Consider the following 23,431-nt stretch of genomic DNA (forward strand, 5'->3'; position numbering starts at 1 on the left):
ATGTTTCCATAAACATCGACTTAGTGGGAGCTAGTATTATGATATTCTTATGATATTATGATTTTGTTTGCATTTGCAATATTTCCAATCATGTAATATTTTCACAGCATGTTTTCATTGACATGGAGATGGTTCTGTTCAGATGTACTTCTTTACTATTGCGTAAGACATTTGTGTCTGTGTTGGGCCTGCGTAGGAGCCGATGGTGTATTTGACATCAACAGAACAAGCGGCAGCATTACCCTGATTACCTCTCCAGCCCATCTGAGACGGGAAATATTTAACATCAAAATCAAGGTCAGATTTTATGCATAAGAAGGCTTGTCCCACCTTCAAATGAACTCTGTATTAATGATATAATAGATTATTTGTAATTAAGGGAATTCATTAGGTGATTTGCATGATCGAAGGTGGCAAGTTCTAAGCCATCTAAAATGCACAATAAGCATATTATTGAACAATTACCATGCTATGAATTTAACCTTTTTATATATTGAATCATTTATATTTATTACTGTCATTGTTTACATGTTTATCTGGTATTGCCTAATCTTGTAGTTGACTGCACTGCACTAAGTTCTTAAACTATTATCAGGCTTCAGAGGTGAATTCAGGAGGAAACCTCACAGAATGTGCCATCACCACCGTCACCATTCGAGTAATGGATGTGAACAACCACCCCCCTGCCTTTTATGGACAGGGTGGCCCACAGAACACGTTTGAGCTAACAATATATGAGCATCCTCCAGAGGGTGAGATTTTGAGGGGTCTGAAGATCACCGTCAACGACTCCGACCAGGTGAGCTCCACATCCGGTATCCTCCAGAAAAGGTCTGATGACTGAGATTTATTCTAAAAGCAAATTTGAATAAGTTTATATAGGTGCTAAAATGTACTGAATATACCAAGTCAGTGTTTGATGGATTTCCATAACAGTAAACTGACCTGTAGAAGTCAGTGTTCATAAGCTGAATAGGTTAAAAAAGAATAGCATACCACTGAGGGCACGAGGCGATTAGAGGGCGTACACAAACGCTGAGGGTATGGGGTGATTAGAGGGTGGACACAAACGCTGAGGGTATGGGGTCATTAGAGGGTGGACGCAAACGCTGAGGGCACGGGGCGATTAGAGGGTGGACACAAACACTGAGGGTATGGGGTGATTAGAGGGCAGACACAAACACTGAGGGCACGGAGCAATTAGAGGGCGGACACAAACACTGAGGGCACGGGGCGATTAGAGGGCGGACACAAACGCTGAGGGCACGGGGCGATTAGAGGGCAGACACAAACACTGAGGGCGCGGAGCGATTAGAGGGCGGACACAAACACTGAGGGCATGGGGTGATTAGAGGGCGGACACAAACACTGAGGGCATGGGGCGATTAGAGGGCGGACACAAACACTGAGGGCATGGGGTGATTAGAGGGCAGACACAAACACTGAGGGCACGGGGCGATTAGAGGGCGGACACAAACGCTGAGGGCACGGGGCGATTAGAGGGCGGACACAAACACTGAGGGCATGGGGTGATTAGAGGGCGGACACAAACGTTGAGGGCACGGGGCGATTAGAGGGCGGACACAAACACTGAGGGTATGGGGCGATTAGAGGGCGGACACAAACACTGAGGGTATGGGGCGTTTAGAGGGCAGACACAAACGCTGAGAAGAGCGTGATTTATTAGACACAAATCCAGAATCATACTGGGCCATACAGTCCAAGGCCATAAAGCCAGATTATCCAGAGAGACACATGATAATAACAAACAAGGATACACACAAGGAGAAAAGTAACTCGAGAAATTAGGACAAACACTTACTACATTGACACAAACACTTACTACATTGACTACAAGGCTGTGGCAACAAACAGAGACTAGCAAAGACTAACTAAAATCACAGGGTATGCACATATTAACAAGGGAATTAATCATGCGCATATGAAACCAATAATGAAGGGCGAGGTTACAAATAATGAGGCCTGACAACTGTTAGGACAACAACATCACATGGAACACCAAAACAAGAACATGACTGACAGGCGAGGGGCGGGACCAGACGTGACCTATAACTCTTAACTTCATGCATCATTTGTATTATTATATTATTACTTTTTTGTAACAATTCTTGTTTTTTTTGTAGAATATGTTAGCCCAGACAAGCCCAATGTGGTGGTGTTCTAACATTTACATTTATTATATAATACAGTGTGTTTCTTGAACACTTGCTCCTGTGAAATTGGACAATTCATTATACTATACAAGTGAACACTGTGAATGGAGTATTAATTAAGAACTCAAGACCATCTACGTAAACATAGTACTTCATGCTCATGTTACTGATATGTTCCTGTGTAGAACAGAGATAGCTTTGAGGTATATAGGCTACATTACAAGAGTGTCAACACATTTTTTTTTTCGCAGGGTACAAATGCAAAGTTCAGTCTGAAGCTGGTGGGTCCGGGCCACATGTTGCATGTGGTCCCCGAGACCGTGCTTAATGAAGCCCAAGTCACCATACTAGTAGAGGATTCTGCTGCACTTGACTATGAGAGAGCTCCGTTTTTGACATTTAAGGTGATCTCACAGAGCTTTTTTTTTTTTTTTATAGTTTTTGTAAGTAAAGGATCCAATAGAAAGTAAAGTATAGCACAAACATAAATGAATAAAGGGTTTTCACTTTACAATTACTGTCTGCTGCTGTTTTAGTCCAGTACTGTAAAATGTTACAGACATTTATGTACAGAGACTATGCACTTTGTATGGGCCTGATACATGCTTTTTATGCCTGGGAAAGGTGTTATGAAAGTTGTTTTAGAAACAACAGAAGTTATAGTGAAAATGTTAGTTTCTTTAATTTGATGTTTATTGCTTTTTACAATCTAAACCCAGAAATGTATTGTTATGTGTTATTTACATGAATATATATTACAAAATTTACCTTTTAAGTCCTTATACTAATTTATAGATACCGGTATTTCTGTTCATATTTGTGCAGCAGCTTTGTGTGAATTAGTGCCTGATGAAGAGTCTAATGTGTAAAGGGATTATAGGAATCATCTTGCCTTTCCAGCTTCTTGCAGAAGAGATTGACACTCCGGAGAAATTTAGTGCCACTGCAGACATAGTGATACATTTGCTTGACACCAACGATAACGCTCCAAAGTTCACCTCTGACTTTTACATCGCACGAGTCCCAGAGAATTCACCTGGTGGCTCCAATGTTGTGTCGGTGACAGTGAGTACAACCTCCACTCCTCTTTATAGACAATAACAATAGTACGGACTCTAGTATGGTAATGTAAAACAATTATGTTCATATGCTGTATTTTAAAAGGGCTGCAGCATTAATTCGATCGAATTTTGGAGGATAAAGTAGTGCTGTTAGTGAAGTGGTGTTAGCTGTGTAGTTTATCACTTTCATCCTGTTGTGTAATAGCAAAACCCCTCATTTAGTTTTTGCTTAACACGTCAGCTCTTTCTGCCAGTCTCATCAATGTTATCAACCACTTTAAAGTGGTGATGTAAAACTGTTCCAATAAACCTCTCTCTCAAAGTAATAGGCACATGAAACTCAAACCCCTAAAAGACAGCTGCATTGTAAGACACAGCTTAACCTTACTTATATTCTACTGCATTCTAAATACATTCTACAAAATTCATTCTCAAATTTGAAAAACTGTGGCAAAATGTTATACAGTTATTGCAGCACTCTTACACCAACTTGTATTGATCAACACTATTGATCAAGTGTTGGTAGTCTTGTCTGTGCTGCATGGTAACACCTGTCTCTGTATTTATCAGTAGAGAAAGAGAGAGACAGGCAGACAGACAGACACTAGACTGTGTGGGTTGTCTATTCCTTATCCACTCCAATCATCTGAACTGCCAGCACCAGACGTTGATCGCAGACTCACTGTAGAACCATGACAAGAGTGCAGAAATTAAGTGCAGTTTGATAAGCTAACGTTCCATGGCATTCTGCTGTCCTTTCTAGCCGTCACACGTAATAGTGCTTATTGAGGTCATGTAGAATGCTGTTCGTACAGCTTTTGCAATATTGCAATATTACCTAATTAATATCGTTATAATTTATTGTTGTTATTACCTAACAAGTCGCATGACATTTTTCTGGTTGTCTCTGCAGGCTATGGATCCAGACTCCGGTCTGTGGGGTGTAGTCAAATACTCCATCTTTGGCTCAGGATCAGACATGTGAGTACAATTATTTTTATTGCCCATGTTGTCCACTCCAGTTGTCTCATTACAATCCCATTTTGAAGCACACTTTTTTGAAACACATTTTTAGTCCTAACATAAGGGCTTTAGATAACAGCTCTAACTATATAGAATCATATTAGGTATCCTTTGCTTTATTATTTTATTACATTTTAGGATAAAATTAATTGAAATTAATAATTGAAACATGCTTGAGGCATTTCAGATCCTGACAATCGTCTTTCAGTGTTTAACTGAAAACTGTAGTAAAGATATGCTAAGCCTCCTGTAGGAATCTCTTCATAACCCATCTGATTTTTAGCATGAAATCAGGAAGCAGAATGAAAGTTTAGGGAAATTGACAAGTAGTCTACTTGTATTGTGATATCTTACTTTAAAATATTTTTGCCTTTGTGTTTATTGTTTTCAGAAAATGTCTGGCACACAAAGCTTTGTTCTGAACGCTTTGTGATTTACACTGTCCCTCTTTCCTGTGCACTTTTGCAGGTTTGTCATCCATTTGGACTCCGGTTTCATCTACACTCAGTCTTGGGCTCGGTTAGATGCTGAGGTGAAAGCCAAGTACAACTTCTATGTAAAAGCTGAAGACACAGAAGGAAAATACAGCCTGGCTGAAGTTTTTGTCACTGTTTTGGACCTCAACGACCATCCACCAGAATTCGATGAGAATTATTTAGAGAAGACAATGATCCTTGGTGCAACTGTAAAAATAGAGGTCAGAGAGGTTTTGTTTGCTGTCTTAAGATTTTTAGACTTGCGAATTGTCTTAATATTTTGTTCAATCATTTCCTGTTGTTCAGGCCATAGATGAAGATGCAGAGGAACCCAACAATGTTATTGAGTACTCCATCACGAAAGCAGAACCAGACAATATCTTTGACATAAATGCAAACACGGGAGAGATCAAACTTAAGTCTTACGTCACATCTATGGACATAGTGCAGAACATCACCAATCAGAAAGACTGCACATGGTCTTTGGTGGTGCAGGCCAGAGACAGGGGCTACCCACCTTTCTCTACCACTACCATTGTGAAGATTGGCATCACAGAAACGGTAGGTTTAAGTAATAAACCTTGTTAATAGGTGTGTACAATATTTACTGCTCTTTAACAGGAAAAAGGATGTATTTGATGTATTTGAAGTTTTCTGTCATCATTTGCTTGTGGTTGGCAAACCATTAACCCAAATCATGTTCATGCATGTTCACTGCATTTTGACCTGTAACGCCCTACTAGTGAATAATGCATTATTCACATAATTTTATGACACTTTCTTAAGATTTTAAATTTAATTTGTTAATGTATTGTCCTTGCAGATCAAAGTCAGAATGATCTCATACTTCCTGAGCCTAAGAGCTCAACCCTGGACTGTTTTCTTTATATGCGTTAGCACGGTCATCCTCCCCATCTCATTCACTGTTTTCATATCCACCATTATTTACTGGAGCTCTGTTCAAAGGGCACGGGTCCACCCACGGGGCAAGATCAGAAAGATTATTAGGAAGCCTTGACCATCACAAACCCCTCCATCTCTGTGCAGTTTCAACTGACCCTGACATCATCTCCAGTGCTGAACTTTTATTTGTTCATTTGTTTAATTTATTTCACACAAGTATTAGTCTGTAAAAGAGTACAGGAAAAAGAGCACAGTGGCATTGCTTATATTTGAAGTTGTGGAAAAAAATATGCTAACTATATGTATATTTATTTCTATGTTCCTAAGTGTTGGCTAAGAGTCGGCTAAGTATCTATTACATAGACATGAAGTTTTATGTTTTGTAGGCTACATGGTCTCAAATTTGGGAATCTTTTCAACCCTTCTGATCTTGTCCTATGATGAATCACACTCGGCTAATCAAAATTTAAATAATATAATCTGTTATAATGAAATTATTTAAATTCAATAACTAAAATCATATTTTTTCATATATATAGCTATTGCTTAATATGTATGGGCAGTATTAAAAAAATAATATGTATGGGCAGTCATGGCTTGGTGGTAGGGAACTGGTCTTGTGACCGGAGGGTCGTGGGTTCGATTCCCAGACCTGAGGCCATGACTGAGGTGCCCTTGAGCAAGGCACCTAACCCCAACTGCTCCCCGGGCGCTGGGCTAGGGCTGCCCACCGCTCTGGGCATGTGTGATCCACAGCACCCTAGTAATCACTGGTGTGTGTGTGTGTGTTAACTGCACAGATGGGTTAAACGCGGAGGACAAATTTTGATTACGGTGTAAAAAATCACAATTGGCAAAAATATGGCACATTTACTAAATTGCCAGTCTGCATATAGTTATTTCATTAGGTTAATTTCCATTTGTGAGAAACTCCTTTCCAATGAATGGTATTTTAGTTTACTGCTGCATGTGTGTAATAATATTGATCACACACATTATTCCTTAACAGCACAAACTTTGAGTTGCCCTACTGTATAGACCCACACAGTCCCATGGACTGATTGATCTCTGTGCTCTTTTACAGACTCAGCATGTGGGACCTTTGGCATTCTTTTTTATGCAAAGTAGAGAAAACCCTTTCCAAATGTTAGGCTTCATTGTTAGTGTCATTGTACTCATGGTTGTCGTGACGGCCTTGATCTCCATGGCCATTTTCATACGAACCAAGAAATCCAACAAGGTTTCGCCTTCACGACGCATCATAAGAAAGAGACGTCGGCAGCGGAACTTTCAGAATCCCTTTAAACAGGAGAACAGTGGAGAAAAAAATCGTGTTGCAAAAGAACCCGAAGTCTCAACGGCACAGAATGTCAACTGTAACAATAACAGTGTTGGATCTCTTTGGTCCTGCATAGCAGCACCCAGAGCTCCAGTTCCCCCTCCACCACCTGTCTTCTCCAAGCCAGCGGGGGCACCGAGGCTGGCACCTACTGTTCCAACAACCATGCTCTCTAAACCAAAGAGGAAAGGCTGCAGAAGCCAAGAGACTCGCCTCAACACAGCACTGGTTTCAGAGCTCAAACTAAGGCTGGAACAGAAGAAGCTGACAAACAGATATTAGTGCTTTGAATATACAGTATGTGTACCATTTGGAAGAGCTCACCTGTATACTGACATTAATGTAATACAGATGTAAATATAAATAGTGTTCATTCTGGTCTTAATCTAATCATGTTCCACCTGAGTAATTGTGTATGAGTATTAGGCCAAGACCCCAGTCAGCAGGACTGGACTTCTGTTTCAATGGCAGCATGCAAGCTGTCCACTCCATGATTTGTAATGCCTTTAAAGTACAGAACCATTAGGTATATTAATAATATTAATATTCCCATATTTCTCATTTTGCTTAAATGTACAGAATGAACATACAAAATTACAGGGTAGAAATATCAATCTTGTAAAAATGATGGACGATTCTTCACAATGCCAAATTATTTATGGTGACTTGCTTTAATATAGTTAATAGGATTAATTCTTAATTGTAATTGATTTTAATGTTTTGTTTGTTTATATATTGACAATATATATTTGCAAATATTCTACATGAACAGTCTGACATGATCAGAATTGATGTATTGATTTTGCCACGAAGATTAGTTTTGTTTATAAATATAGTTTTTGTGACGGGTAGGGTGAGCAACTAAAAAGGAAGCGATCACGCCAAGTCTCAGGGAAAGAGGATGGTTTAATAGAAAGTGCGCAAATCAAAAACCCGTGACATAGTTCCAATTGAAGGAAATAATAATCAGCAGTCAACTGGTACAAAGACAAGACATATATAGACGAACAAACGACCCTCAGGTGAGACGGATCACGGGTCCGGCCCACCTGAGGGACGAACATCACGTGACCAAAACAGGACCGCTGCCGCTGTAAACGGGGGCGACCGGCAGGCCCCAACAACGTGACAGTTTTCAGGAATGTGTTTGTAGATCTCAGTGTTATTGGGTCAATATCCATTTATACATAATAATAATAATAATAACATTTTATTTGTAAAGCACCTTTCTGGACACCCAAGGACACTGTACACTCAGGAAAAATAAAATACAATATAAATACAAATAAATATGCATAAAAATAGAATAACGCTACAATTTTCAAATCTCACCCATAAGCCACTTTAAAAAGATGAGTTTTAAGACCAAAACTTTTTAAGTTAATAAAATTAAATACTGATTTTATTAACTTTCTTTATATAAAAAAGTTGCCTGCTTTTTCATATGTTCTTCAAAATACATTTGTCTTCAAAATAAAACATGCATTGAAGGTAGGAGAGGTTGTTGAAGAATTTATCATATTTGGCCCCTTCACTGTTGTGTGTAGCTAACATCTGCAACAGTATTAGCATAGTATTATAGCGGTTAGAATGCTGGGTTAGAGTCTCAGGCACAGCCCTTTCATGGTTTTACTCTTATTTAACAAATTGCTATCAGTTTGTAGAGTTCAATAATATTCCATCCAAACGTACAATAGTTAAATATGGGGTCCCGCAAGGCTCCATTTTAGGATCACTATTATTTACATTATATATGCTACCATTGGGCACAGTTATAAACAAACATGGTGTCAATTTTCACTGCAGATGACACTCAACTACATATCAGCCAAACCTGATGACAAACTCAGTTTAGGAAAAATTGAGGCCTGTGTAAGAGATATTAAATGCTGGATGTCTCTAAACTTCCTCCAACTTAATGAGGACAAAACAGAAGTTCTCCTCCTAGGCCCTAAGGCCTCAAGACAGAAAATTCAAGATCTAATGCTTAATCTTGCAGACTACCCCATTACACCTGGCACTAGAGGTCTGCACTCCCGCGGTAATCCCGCAGGTCCCGCGGGACCCGACAGAATATCTTGCGGCGCGGGACAGAATTTAATTGTTATTGGCGGGAGCGGGAGTTGAATTAGTCCAGGCGATGCGGGAGCGGGACCACATATACATGTAGAAAAATCCCGCAAATTAATAGTCTAGAAAATTATAATAATAACAACGCAATGATTTCTATGCATAAGGAACAGGACGAAAACAACTAATCATTCAGTAAGTAAGCAATAAACTAATTCAAAATATTGGCTAAGCAACTGATCACGTGAACATGAAGTGTACGTCATTTTGTCATTTTGATACAGAAATGGCAGAGACTGTAGACCAGGGGTCGGCAACCTTTGAGACATGGAGTGCCAAGTTTAACATGTCCAGTCAATGAGTGTGCCACTATGGCGGCGAGTTTAAATTGTTGACCGAGGAGGGGGGGAGGTGTAAATCGACACAAAAAGTATTATATCCAAATTTAAACGCCTCCGCCGTTCGCGCGAGGTGTGCGTGCGGAGTCGCGCGCTACGGTCACTCGCGAAAGTATAATCCATTAATATAATAATTTATATTAAAATATATATTTTTGCTGATGCTGGTCCAGCGTGTCGCGTGACGGTGACGCCTCGGTGTGCCAATGGTGGCACGCGTGCCATAGGTTGCCAACCCCTGCTGTAGACGGTCAACCAGTTTCAGCTGTGGAAAATTCTATTAAAACAGGCGAATACACCACAATTAAGTCAACTACAGGAAAGTCTGATGTATGGAAGTCATATTCCATTGTAATTAATGGAGATGGAAATCGGCTTGTTGTGATACATGTCAGAAAGTGTTGGTGTACGTCACCTAACGGGATGTGTTTGGACTGTGATAAGAAATGGGACAGCGCGATCCATCGCTATATTGCTGTTTTAATAAATACATAAGAAAATTTCAAGTACTAAATCTAATTAATTCAATTCATATTAGGATTGCGGGCGGGGGCGACAGAAATGTGTATGTGGTGGGCGGGTGCGGGATTAAAACAAGCGATTTTTTGGCCGGTGCGGGCGGGAGCGGGATTAAAACAAGCAGGTGCGGGCGGGAGCGGGATTAAAACAAGCGATTTTTTGGCGGGAGCGGGCGGGAGCAGGTCTAAAACAAGCGGGAGCGGGATTAAAAAAGCATTCCCGCGCAGACCTCTACCTGGCACAGTAGCCAAAAACCTAGGCGTCATACTCGACTCCGAGTCGATAAATACATAGATAATACTACTAGGATAGCTTTTCTACATCTCCGCAACATTGCCAAGTTAAGAAATGCATTATCACAGGATGATGCAGAAAAATTGATGCACGCCTTTGTTAGCTCCAGATTAGATTACTGTAACTCAGTACTGTCAGGATGTTCAAATAGGAATCTAAATAAAATTCAAATAGTTCAAAATGCCGCAGCCAGAGTTCTGACCAGAACTAGAACATTTCAGCATATCAGACCAGTCCTATCAGCCCTGCATTGGCTCCCAGTTAAATTCCGTATTGACTTTAAAATTCTATTATTAACATATAAAGCACTGCACGGGCTTGTTCCTGAATACCTCCAGGAACTTATTTCCTATTATGAACCCCCACATCCACTAAGATCACAGGGTGCTGGTCTTTTATAAGTTCCACAAATTAATAAGGTAACAGCAGGGGGAAGAGCCTTTTCTTATAAGGCCCCCCAGCTTTGGAACAACCTTCCAAAATGTGTACGGGACTCTGACACAGTCACAATCTTTAAGTCTAGGTTGAAAACCCACCTATTTGGTTTAGCGTTTGATAATTAACATCCCCCCTTAGATAAAGGTACAGATCCAGGGGTTCATAGACAAAGGGTTTTATGGTAGAACGGGGGCGCTTGTGCTGTCGTCCTGTCACTGCTCGTGGTCACTCAAGTTTGTTGACAGTGCAGTGGATGGATGCCATTGTCTCAGAATGCCCCCAAGCCTATGTTACCTTCTGGTTCTGCCTTTTTTAGCTAGGCTGTAATAGTTTAACTTAATGCCGGAGTTGCTGCCACACTCCAGAAATGTGTTTAATTTCACCTGTCCTGTATATGTCCTCATACAGAGCTAATTTTCCCTGTTTTATTTTCTCCACATGGCTGCCCGCCTGCTCGAGAAAAATGAGATGAGGAGAGACAAGCGATCCATCCAGTGCCAGCCACCTACTGCCTGACCGGATAAGCCTACACCATGATGGACATTATTACATCTTTTCCTTTTCTTTATTTCTTTCTGTCTAAATTGTTGTTGTTGTCATGGTGACCGGTGTCGGCCAGAGGAGGATGGGTTCCCCCCCTGAGTCTTGGTTCCTCTCAAGGTTTCTTCCTCATGCAAAAAACTAGGGAGTTTTTCCTTGCCACTGTCGCCCTTGGCTTGCTCACTGGGGGCTAGGACTCAGCACTTGTAAAGCTGCTTTGTGACAACAACTGTTGTAAAAAGCGCTATATAAATAAAATTTGATTGATTGATTAACACTTGTAAAGCTGCTTTGTAACAACAACTGTTGTAAGAAGCGCTATATAAATCAAATTTAATTGATTGATATTATCTCTAACTCCTATTATCTCTAACTACACAGAAGACTTCAGTCTTACAGAAAAACATCTTCAATATGGTCATAGTTAATTACTAAGCAGTGCAAGCAGTACTTTTGACACTTTTGACTGTGCTATAATGTCTGCAAGGACATGTGTAACGGAGCTCTCGTCCGTTCCATGTTTCACAGTTGGAGAATGAACCACGAGACAACCTCAGTTTTAAAGACTTTTTTTATTGAAACCCACAGGACTGCAGTTGGACTCAGAACTCTGAAACACAATAAACTGCTGGGATTATCTTGCACTATTCAGGGTGGCCAACTGATGGTGTAGATTATTACAATCATTCCATGCATTTTTGACTGTGTATAGTGTGTTTTGAAAAATGGTTCGGCTTACCTGTTTGTCCTAGTATGCTGGCAACCTCTGGTAGGTCAAAGGACCTGAGCCCAGGGGTTTGTGGGTTTTTGTAGTTGGGTAGGAGGTTGTGTTGCAAGTGGACCATGCCATTTTGGATGTTTGAGCCGGGGGGGAGAGAGGACCTGCTTTGAGGGTTCTAGTTCTAAAAGGTCATTCCAACATGAATGTTTTATTATAAAATGATTTATATTCATATTCAGCTATTGCGTATATAATAAAATGTTTGATTTAACATAAAATAAAAGAAGGTAATTATAACCTGTGCATTTTAAACCTCCCCTGCGGGCGTGCCGGTCAGTGGTGGAACCCAAGACTAAATGTTTGTTAAGGGCAGAACTCTGAGGAGAGAGAGGGGAGAGCTGACTGGAAAGGCAGACGAGTGAGAGCCTGGTTGCTATGTCTTGATGGAGTTGATTAGTGTATGTTAACTTGTTTTTTTTGTTTTGTCTTTGATTTTGTTTGGTGCATTCTTTATGACTGTTTGTGGAATCCAAGGCACTCTACACGGTGGACTAAATAAATCTGGTATGGTGGAACTTCCGGTTCTGTTTTTCAGTTTTTTTTCAAACGCCGTTCGGCTATCCTACAACATGATTAACATGAATCACACATGAATATAATCAATATTTCCTTCACACTTCCGTTTTCTCAGGACAAATTAGCACTGCAAAGCCCACCAAACATTCTTTGACAAACTCCCCATCAGAGCATGTCTGTTTCTTGCAGTGTTGTGGGATCACATAGCTGCTTCTGACTGCTGCAGCTCTGTAAAAAAATCTTGATGCCTTTGCAATTTCGCTGGCAAATCTTCAGATGCCCGTGCCACTCTGCATCTGCCAAGTTCTTGTATTTGTCTCTGTGTTTACTCTCGTAATGGACATTCAAATTGTAATAATTAAACACCACAGCTAACTACTTCCTTTGTCTGTTATACAGCCTGTTGCTGGGGTTTATGACCATATTCTGGTTTATTCTGTTTATTCTTGGTTTCGTAATGTCTTGTGATGCCCTTGGCGTCACAAAAAAGCAGTCTGTTCATTATTATAATTAATTTTTTTATTGAGGAACACATTTTCTACAAAGCACCTAAGTAGATGTTTTCCCTAATTTTCTGCACATCTTGGAGAAAGCTGCTAGTCTGGTAGAGAATGACTTCCTCCTGAGCTTAGGGATGGACGTATCACAGGACAGTGGTGCTACAGCACTGGGAGACGGGAGACCTGCAAAAGAGGAACATTGTGCAGAAGAACAATGATGTTGTGTGTAATGAAATAAAGGTTTAATCTTTCATGCTGCACAACTGAAATAAAGAACAATGATGACTAAACCATGGAAGACTACTAAACCATGTACCCCTCATTTATTTATGCACAATACTGTAAAACGTTCACCATAGAAATACTAAAACACGTACCATCTGGCATATGTTTGTCCGCCATCTGTTCCTCGGAGTGCACACACGCTTTGTTTTTCTGTTTCTTTACAAAGAGGAGACAATTTGATTAGTCATTCAAAATATGATTCTGACAGCAACATAAATGTACAGTTGAAAATCAATCAGAAGAGCAGAGTCTAAAACTAATGGTGTGACTGGGAAGAAATGGAAGACATTAAAAAAAATAAAACAGATACCTTGAATATGAGCTTGAGGAACCTTGGAAACCTGAACCGGCGACGAGGTTTCTTCTCCAGCCCCACGTCCACTTGCAGATCAGAGCTTGTGTGGTCCTGCTCTGTCTGAGAAGTGGTGACGCCAGTGAGATCACCCATCACAATGTGGCCAATCATTGCTGACAGCTCAGAGAAGCATCGCTGTACTGACTGCAGCTCTTCCAAGTCAGCCTCCATCACAGAGGCGCTCCCAGAAGAACGAGGCTCAAATTCGAGAAGTTTCTCTGTAGCTGTATTGACAAAGCTTCTCACGATGGCCTCTTTGGAAAGGTGAGGAATCGACGTCACTGAGCTCCCTGTGCAGCTTATTTGTGCCTTCAAATATTCCAGAGCAGCAATATTGTCCTTCATCTGGTTCCCCACTATGGGGATGAGCTGCTGGGAGGACTGCCTGAGGGCTTCTATGGAGAGGAACCTGTCCAGCGCTTTCCAGGAACACTCCACATTTTGCTCATGGGCTGCACCACGGATCACGTCTTGAGCAATTATTTCAAAACTGTCTGTACTTATTAGGTCACTGAGGGCTTCTAAATGCATGGCAGATGGTGTTAAGATCTGCTTTATGTAAAGAAGCTCCACCTCTTTGGACAGAGTTGTTAGAAATTGCATTGCCATCAGCCCTCTGTAACGGCATGATATCAATTTCGTTACACATTCAATAATGCACTTTATGAGGTTTTTTGAGCTGAGCTGTAGTTTGTAGGTCTGATTCGCACTGTATTGGGCTGCAATATCTGCATCAGACCTCATGAGGAGGTTTGTAAGAAGACCTTCCTTAAGTTTGCCCTGGGTGGACCTCAGGACCTTTTCTGACACCAGGCGCACTTGAGATGCGTACAGTGCTGGGTCAGTGGAAGGATGACGTATCTTTAAAAACAAATCCTCCTCAAAAGCGCATCTGAAAGTGAAGGTTAGTGTATTTACGATTGATAATGCTGATGCAAATGCATTACTCTTGAGGGAAGCATCAGACACTTGAGATGAGCTCAACGCTGTACATTTGAAGCTCGAGTCCGGGGTTTTGATGCCCTGTGATGCTTTGGTGAGCTCTGAGGTCTCACTCATAATGACATTCATGACCCTCATGGCAGCCTCAAACCGGAAAGTCTCACAGGACATTTCGAAGAGCCCGTGTGTTTTCACCTTATCAGTGTCTGTGCCCCTGTGGTGAGCCTCATTTGTGCTGCTAAAAAGGATGCTCTCCAAGACCCTTTCACAGCGAGGTCTTGGCTTGCTGTTCTTTAGCAGCTTCTGTTCAAGCAGGGATGATGTTTTGCCTCCAATTTTTGTAGCAAAGGACTGGTACCCTGGCCGTCTCACTGGTTTTGGTGAGGTGACTCTCACAGGCACTGGAGCTGCAGAGGTGATGTGCTGAGACACAGCCTGTAGGAAGTGCCACAGGGGTCTGCCTGAGACGTCTCCAGCAACATCACCTGATGTTTCCTCACTGGAGATCCTCAACATGTCCTCAACAGTTGCTCCTACTGTTGCCGTTGTGACAGAAGGCAGCAACTCATCCAGCTCATCATGGATGTCAGTAAGAAAACCTCGCCTGTCACTTAACCAGCTAGTGAACTTGCAGAAGTCCAGAAGATCCTCCATGCTGGTCATAACGGTGAGCATCAGATATTGGGCAAGGTCCTGAATGGATCTTCCAGGCAGTCTAAACCTTTCGGAGGTGTCAGCAGCATAATAAGGATCCGGAAGAGACAAGTTGATCTAGAGTAACAACATGTGTGAGTAGTAAACAAGATTGTAGTCACTGATCACTGGATTTATAAACGCAACAAATATGGAGGAAAATATGAACAATAACAGTAAAAATAGAATCAATTAAATAAAATGTTTTGGTCCTTCACCTGCTTTAGGACGTCCCGCACAATAGCAGACATGAACCTGACGGTTGCTTTCACGCTGAGGTACTGTTTTATCTCAGGTGGCAACATATTTAGAATGACCCTCGTGACCTCTTCATAGATCAGGCTGAAGATCTTGTCCTCCAAGATGCCAAACATGGTCCTGAGAGGCTCTGGCAGAGGTGTTGTGCTGCTTCCTGCGGCTACATCAAACCTGCTGAAATGAACGTTTCCCCATAAACTACACAATACATACAGACATCACCAGCTGGATTATAAATCAAGCTAAAACTGTTCAACTAACTGCTTATGGATTTGAGTCAATGCCTCTACATTTAACGGAATTAATAACTCAGCATGTTAATACTGCAGATGAATACCCATCACCAACCTTCAGACTGAGTACTGACTTACCTGCTCGAGGAAGCTGAGATTAACAGAAGAGAGAGACGACTACGTCTGCTCTCCTCAACATGTCCCTGGCTGCAGGTTACCTGAGAGGGAGAATCATCCATCTCTCCACGCTCCACCTCACGGGAGCTGCTGGAGATGGAGACTCCATCTGTGTACCTCTCCACTAACGGGCCTGTCTCAAGAGCTGGAAGAACCACCTCCTTCACGGCTACTTTGATCCATGCTGATATTTTTTCCAGCACTTCATTGTAATCTTCCATCCTCATCTAGTTTAGGTTAAAGTGTAAAAAGGTCATCAGGATCCTTAATTATTAAAAGTTTAATTATTTAAAATTATTACTTAATGACTGAAACATGATTTTTTAAAACTTAAGCTGATTATTTGTTTAACAAGTAAGACGCCAATGCAAAAAAACATGTTATACTGTTATAAAGCTCTGAACACATGGCCAAAGGCTTGTGGTGCCATGGTAACTCAGGGTAGAAACCCTGATTTTGCTGTCAAGAACCAAAAGTCTAGAGGTCCCTGTAGTTAAAACGGTACACAGCTCTCTAAACTACACTGAATGAACGGACAAACAGACTCGTACTCACATTGCTTGGCAGTATGTTCCTCAGCACTTGCCACTGTCTGAAAAAGATTTTTAAAGTGTTAAATTGTCACCCAGTTGAATATTCCAGCACATGTGTGTAAAGGTTGAGTAGGTGATGTGTGGAGAGTGAGAACTTACTCTTCAGTTACAACTGCAGCATCAGTCTCAGGGGTGGATGAGACTCCACTTCTCCCACATGGAGGCGTGTTGAGATCCTCCATCACTGCTTTATTAGTCTGAGGCCCAGCTTTATTAATCTGAGGAGAATATGAAGAACTTTCAATCACTCATTAGCAGTTTTACAATTCTCAGAATCCCGCATAAGGGGCGCTAAAACAAACTGTAAAACATTTTGGGGAGTCACATATTTAGGCATATTTTGAAAGCAGTCCCGGTTATAGACGGCATTAACAGGGGTGTGTCCATCGTATTTGGACTGCGCTGAATAAGTAAAAATCAGATAATTAGCAATATGTTAATTGTCGTGTTGTGGGTCAATTACTTTCGAGACAGCTTGGGTAGCTTTTCGAACGAGCCCAACTTTATCACAACTCGAGTTTAACCCACCCACCATTGTTGCCAACTCCTCAGTAAGGAAAGTCGCTATTGGTTGTCATAAAAGTCGCTAGAAGTCGCTAAATGACGTCATCACATAATTTGCATAATACATGTTTTTGAAGCTGTAAATGAATAACGTTGGGAGAGAAAAAAGCGAGTAAAAAACACCCTAAATATGTTAGAACTACAAATTAACAACATCTGTTGCCTTTGAAATAGGCAGTCACTTCTCAAAAGAACTACATGACTTTAATGCTTTGTATTAATTATTTTTACGTAAATTATGTTTTTTTTTTTTGCTGTGTTGTTAAATGTTAGTACAACAGTAGCAATTAGCAGGAATGAATGAGACTGTGTGAGTTAAATGCAGTGATTTCTTTTCGTGAGACATTTATATTTATTTAAAGCATTTATATTTACATCCCGCTCTGTAAATACGGGGCGGGGCGTCAGCGGCAGCTTTGGGCATGCGCAGTTCATTTGCAGTGTGGACGTGGAGCGGTGAGGGTGTGCTCGGAGTATGAGACTGCACGGAGTGTTGTGGGGCGGTGCTCACGGCAGCACCCGCCCCAGAGGACCGCAACTAAAGAGCGTGTGTGTTCAGAGAGTCGCTAGATTTGTCGCTAGTCGCTTTTTTACCACAAAAGGTCTCTAGTCTAGAGGGTCTGAAAAGTCGCTAAGTTGGCAACACTGCGCCCCACACACCTTGCGCCAGGTCATCCTCTCTGGTGGGAAGGGTGTGTAATACACTTAATACCACATTAATGAGATATAGGCCTACATTTGTAAAACCACGCGTGTTATACAGGCCTTTCTCAGCTATGTTAAAGTTACGTTACGCTCCAGACGCACGCTGTGTAATGAAGGAAGGACCCTCGTGTCCCCCCCGCGTCAGAAGAAGTTGAAGCGAAACTACAAGCGGAACTTGGCGAAGCCCCGCGACGCCCCCCGCTTGCACGTACAAACATACAGACTCCCTTGTGGCACACCTGTCAAGTTTTTTATTTAAAAATATGGGGACATTTCCGCTGGTTGCTGCGAGCATTCCCACCAGACCAACCAAGGTCCAGGACCCCTTATATTTTACACGAAGTCTTCACTTTTTTGGTAGGAGCGCCTTCTCTCTCGTTACATTCATCCGTCTCTGATTTGATTTTCGGGTTTGTTGTTCCCGCTGTCAGCACTAACCTCGCGAGAACTGACACTCGGGCCACTGCAGGTTGACATTCCCGCGAGGCTAGCGACTTAATTCATTTTGGAGAGGCACTTGAATACTAAAAATTATTATAATACGGGAAATTTACGGGAAAATATTAATACGGGAGGACGACTGGGGAGAGGGATAAAATACGGTAGTTTCACGGCCAAAACGCGAGACTTGACAGGATCGGTCGATCGCGAAGGAATGTGGGTAGATCGCATGACATTAAAAAGTAGTTGATGAATGACAGGCTATCGTCCATCTGCACTGACGGTTGTATATATACACCGCCCCGGTAACAATTTACGTATGGAACCAGCTCAAAGAAACATGAACTTACCCTCATCATTAGTTTCTTCATGGTCACTTGGAATAGTCGCTCCATAATGTGTAACGCAGAAACGCAATAACCCTAACCGGTAGTTATGACGCTGTCTGTAGTTATGGTGACGCCGGCTGCGGCGGCTTCCTTTTATACGTTTGCCTGCGTCATAGATCGTGACGTCATCGTGACGTAGTTATATAAAAAGCCAGCGACTACTTTCAATAATGTCATTCTGAAAACTGCTAATTGGCTTCAAGATCAAATCCCATTGGGCTGGCAAATGTCAATCATTCTACTTTTATTTACACCAATTCCTTCTCCATGAAAAAATGTGCCAGGTTTGGGCATGAAACTCCCAGGGTGAGAAAGATATGCACTCCAGCCCTGGACATTTATCAGACACACTCAAGTGCTGGAAATGTATCAGATCCCCTCTGGCCATGGATATGTATCAGACCCCCTCTGACCCAGGAACTATATCAGACCGACTCTAGCCCTGGACATGTATCAGACCCACTCCGGCCCTGGACATGTATCAGACCCACTCCGGCCCTGGACATGTATCAGACCCACTCCGGCTCTGGAAATGTATCAGACCCACTCTGGCCCTGGAAATGTATCAGACCCACTCCGGCCCTGGAAATGTATCAGACCCACTCCGGCCCTGGACATGTATCAGACCCACTCCGGCCCTGGACATGTATCAGACCCACTCTGGCCCTGGAAATGTATCAGACCCACTCTGGCCCACACAACAAGGTCGTAAATGTCTCCCACCTCCTTGTTCCCACATACCTCACTTCCTCAGGAAGAGCACAGCAACAGCAATTCATTCAAACTAAAAGTATTTTTGCATTTTCTGTGCTCAATTGAATGTATTTAGCAGGAACATACCTACCTGTAAACATAGATGCACCCTGTTTACATTACATGAGCGTACTCAGTTAAAAACCTCCACAAACCTCATGTATCCAGGTACATGTAGTCCCACACGCACTGCACAAGTGTGTATGAGTCAGCCTGGCATATACTAATAACAGACCATTACCTGCTCTTAACTTGGTGATATAAAGTACCAAAGACTAATAGGAGAGGTCATTACCTGTTCATGATTTGGTTATTTCTGTCTCAAGTACTCTAATTTGCTATTTTTCCTTCATCTGCTGGATCAGTTGTCGTTCCTTCTCTCTGAATCTCTCCTCTGTGGTTGTGAGCATTTCTATATCCTGATTATTTTTTGTCATGTAATTTTCTCACTCAGTTGATGATTTATTTCATGATTTCCAAAGTTCTTCCTGTGTGCCTCTTCCATGAATTGGTATCTATTGTCTTTAACCATTTTTTTTTTTTTTTTTTTTTTTTTTTTTTGGCCCACCTCCACCCCCCCATCTTTGGAGGACAACTTTGTTTTTATGTACAGATTTAAATGGCAATTATAACAATTCTGTATAATATATAGTGTAGTGATAACAATATATAGTGATAACAGTATGCAAAGTGATAATTATTGGGGTTAGGTGGACCAAGAAAAGAGGGGGAGAGAAATAATAAAAAGGGAAAAGACAGAGGTAGGAGAAAAAAGGAGAAGAAAAAGAAAAGAAGAAAAAAAAAAAATAATAATAATAATAATAATAATAATAATAAAAAAATTAATAATAATAAAATAATAATAATAATAATATTAATAAAATAAAACACGCAACCAGCTCAAATGACCACTGCAAAGAAGTACAGAAAGTAAACCAAATACATATAGTGCAGATGAGTGCGATGTATGGGTGTGTGTGAGTGTGTGTTTATGTGCAACCTAGAAGTGCAACATAGGATAGATGTATGGAATGTACTTACCAGCAAGGGTGGGTAGCTGCGACAGCATTCCCCCAGAGGCCAGAGGCGGGCGGAGAGAGACCCGGGAACCCCACCCGCCCACGGCCCCCCACAGAGCGGTGGAGTACCAGAGTGACCAGTCTCCAGTGACCAGTCTTTAACCATTATGTCAATCTTATCAAAGAGATTCAAGATATTTGCAAACATTTTCTGTCCTATAGACTTGTCATATCATAGCTCTTTCACTGAAGTAGTCTCAGTAGTAGTAGTCTGTTTATATGCTCCTGTGTAAAGTTCTTAGCTAGTAGCACCAATAAAAACACTTGAGGTCCAGGATCAGACAGACACACTCTCTGAGTCAGTTCCTCTTGAGCCGGGATGGGCAGGTAATTTTCCCAAGGTGCGATATGAGAAACCGGAACGATTTTAGAGGGCCATACTAATATATGTAATTCGGTTTGGCACAATACATATATAACGCAGTATTCAATCTCATAAAAAAGATACACTAAAGGAAACATTACATGATACGACAAAATGTGGAGGACAGAATTATATCATTATTTAATGAACGGACAAATGATTGTTTAATTTAGAAAGTACTTTTTTTCATTTAACAATGAAAAACTTTTTGAGTGCATAGCTTCCAGTTTTTCGTTACCCTACATGTAAAGATCCGTAACTGGGCTGTATCATCACAGCTCCACATATGTAGATCAGTAACTGGGCTGTATCACCAAAACTCCACATATATAGATCAGTAACTACACTGTATCATCACAGCTCCTCATATATAGGTCAGTAACTGGGCTGTATCATCACAGCTCCACATATGTAGATCAGTAACTGGGCTGTATCATCACAGCTCCACATATGTAGATCAGTAACTGGGCTGTATCATCACAGCTCCACATATATAGATCAGTAACTGGGCTGTATCATCACAGTTCCACATATGTAGATCAGTAACTGGGCTGTATCATCACAGCTCCACATATGTAGATCAGTAACTGGGCTGTATCATCACAGCTCCACATATATAGATCAGTAACTGGGCTGTATCATCACAGCTCCACATATATAGATCAGTAACTGTGCTGTATCACCACAGCTCCACATATATAGATCAGTAACTGGGCTGTACCATCACAGCTCCACATATGTAGATCAGTAACTGGGCTGTATCATCACAGCTCCACATATGTAGATCAGTAACTGGGCTGTATCACCACAGCTCTCATCTGGGGTCAAGACAAAATGACCCGCTTTGTTTTGCAGCTGATGTCCAAATTCCCCTCAATCCGTCTCAAATCTGTTCACCTGGAGAGAGACACATTTGTAAACGCTTCCTTTTTCTCAGGACAAATTAGTCCTGCAAAGCCCAACGAACATTCTTTGACAAACATTCTGGAGATCCTGGCGATCCAAGGTAGGACTATTGGAAAGCAACAACAAGATATAATGGAGATGAGAAATTTGATGCAAGTGATGTCCAGTTGTCTGCAGAGCCTTTCTACACAGACGAGGCCTCTTCCCCATCAGTGGCGGAGGAGAAAGTTCACATCGCCCCACCAGAAGCCTACGGAGGAGATCCGGACACATGTGAGGGCTTCCTGGTACAGTGCGGACTGTACTTTAAGTTACCACTCACAGTTGAGTGAACAAGCGAGGGTTGCATACGTGATTTCACGTTTAACCAGCAAGGCACTAGAATGGGGAGCACCGCTGCTTAGAAGTGAGTCACCACACCTGTCGACCTACGACTCACTCCTGGTCAAGCCGCACAACATTAACCACAGACTCTGATTCTGGTATGTTTTGAGTTTCATTAATGAACTAAAGGACGTATTCCACCATCCGAGGCAAGGAAAGGCATTCGGACAGAGCTTACTGAGGATGCATTGGGGCACCCGCCCTGTAGCTGAGTATGTTCTGGACTTCAGGACTCTGGCGGCCAGCACCGGATGGAATGATGAAGCGCTGGTAGACGTCTTCTTGGCCGGCCTTAAACCGAGCTGGCCTGCCAGCAGGAAGGACACTTTTAATCATGTGGTTCGGTTGGCGGTCACGTATGACCGTTTGCTACAAGAGAGAGGGAACCGCGCGCTGCCCTGCCCCGTTTCCAACGCTCCTGTGTCACCGACCCCCAAGGAGAACACCGGAACCGACGCTGATTGGGAAGACGACCACAGCCAGGGGGACCGGGCGGTGGCAGAGCTCGGGTTAGTAACTCCTTGACTGGGAATTTGCTCACCATTCATGCATCGGTGTCTTACAAGGGCTGCTCTGTGGGGGGTTTTGCTCTAGTTGACTCAGGGGCATCGGGCAACATGATGGAGCTGAGCAGGGCTGGACTGGTAATCTGGCATAACGGTCATTTGCCCAGTGGGCCGACAGTCCTCAGGGGCCGATGGTTTTTTTTTCTAAGAGACCGGCCCACAATTTAGAGGGGGCGGCACATTGCCCCATCTTCAATATAGACAGTGGACTGAACCAATCAGGATAGGACGAAAGTGGCCCCACCCTTTCTCTGCATGGTCTGCTGTAACTCCCGCTACATTCAGTGTTGAGCGCGTTGTTAAACGAGAGGCAGGAGAGACAGAAGCGGCAGAAAGGGGGAACGGAGAAGTTACGTGTTTAGATATTTAGGCTAAAGGTGTGTTGAAAGGCTGCATAAAAGTTTGACTTTGTAGCAACTATGCTGTGGTTAAACATGTTTTAAAAAGCAATCAAACAAGTAAAATTATAGATTTTAAAACTTATAAATGATAAATAAAAGCTTTGTAATTTAAGCATGACTACAGTAAGTGTAAAAATATATAAAAGTAATATTAGCAAAAGATATGCCCACAATGAATAAGAGTAAAACGGTGTCAAATGCTTTTAAGACATGTTTGCATTGCATGAATTCATAAAGCAGCTTTGCTTGTAGCCAGATACAAATATATGTTATAGCTGTTTAAAGGAGGGAGCACCTTTAACCTGAAGAAA

General features: G+C 41.9%; 2 protein-coding genes across 7 annotated transcripts in view; one reads left to right on the top strand and one right to left on the bottom strand.

The window, feature by feature from the left end:
• cdhr1a (cadherin-related family member 1a) overlaps positions 1–10,106 on the top strand; it is a 41,393-nt gene extending 31,287 nt beyond the window's left edge. For 3 of the 4 annotated variants that reach the window (XM_076975053.1, XM_076975054.1, XM_076975055.1), the window contains 8 exons: positions 197–297; positions 596–799; positions 2,426–2,578; positions 3,075–3,239; positions 4,149–4,216; positions 4,727–4,955; positions 5,041–5,295; positions 6,722–10,106. In XM_076975053.1, the coding sequence (XP_076831168.1) occupies positions 197–297; positions 596–799; positions 2,426–2,578; positions 3,075–3,239; positions 4,149–4,216; positions 4,727–4,955; positions 5,041–5,295; positions 6,722–7,258 (1,712 nt within the window). In that variant the 3' untranslated portion in view covers positions 7,259–10,106. Of the gene's footprint in view, positions 1–196; positions 298–595; positions 800–2,425; positions 2,579–3,074; positions 3,240–4,148; positions 4,217–4,726; positions 4,956–5,040; positions 5,296–5,557 lie in introns of all 4 variants that reach the window. The other variant, XM_076975056.1, reaches the window with a different exon arrangement.
• Positions 10,107–13,042: 2,936 nt separating this feature from the next.
• On the bottom strand, positions 13,043–18,718 carry LOC143477092 (uncharacterized). Of its 3 annotated transcripts, none has more exons than XM_076975592.1 (8): positions 18,629–18,718; positions 16,668–16,786; positions 16,531–16,567; positions 15,937–16,202; positions 15,526–15,739; positions 13,628–15,385; positions 13,410–13,473; positions 13,043–13,215 (listed from the first exon to the last, which is right to left on the bottom strand). In XM_076975592.1, exons 1-8 carry the CDS (start codon positions 18,671–18,673, stop codon positions 13,082–13,084), a joined length of 2,637 nt encoding a protein of 878 aa, XP_076831707.1. In that variant the 5' UTR covers positions 18,674–18,718; the 3' UTR covers positions 13,043–13,081. The 3 variants fall into 3 exon arrangements, with proteins under 3 accessions (XP_076831707.1, XP_076831708.1, XP_076831709.1); XM_076975593.1 differs by lacking the exon at positions 18,629–18,718 and adding an exon at positions 18,276–18,612; XM_076975594.1 differs by lacking the exon at positions 18,629–18,718 and adding an exon at positions 17,101–17,399 and having other exon boundaries at positions 13,044–13,215.
• Between the last annotated feature and the right edge of the window lie 4,713 nt (positions 18,719–23,431).

Source organism: Brachyhypopomus gauderio, chromosome 15 (genome assembly GCF_052324685.1).
Source record: "Brachyhypopomus gauderio isolate BG-103 chromosome 15, BGAUD_0.2, whole genome shotgun sequence".
NCBI classification, from domain to species: Eukaryota; Metazoa; Chordata; class Actinopteri; order Gymnotiformes; family Hypopomidae; genus Brachyhypopomus; species Brachyhypopomus gauderio.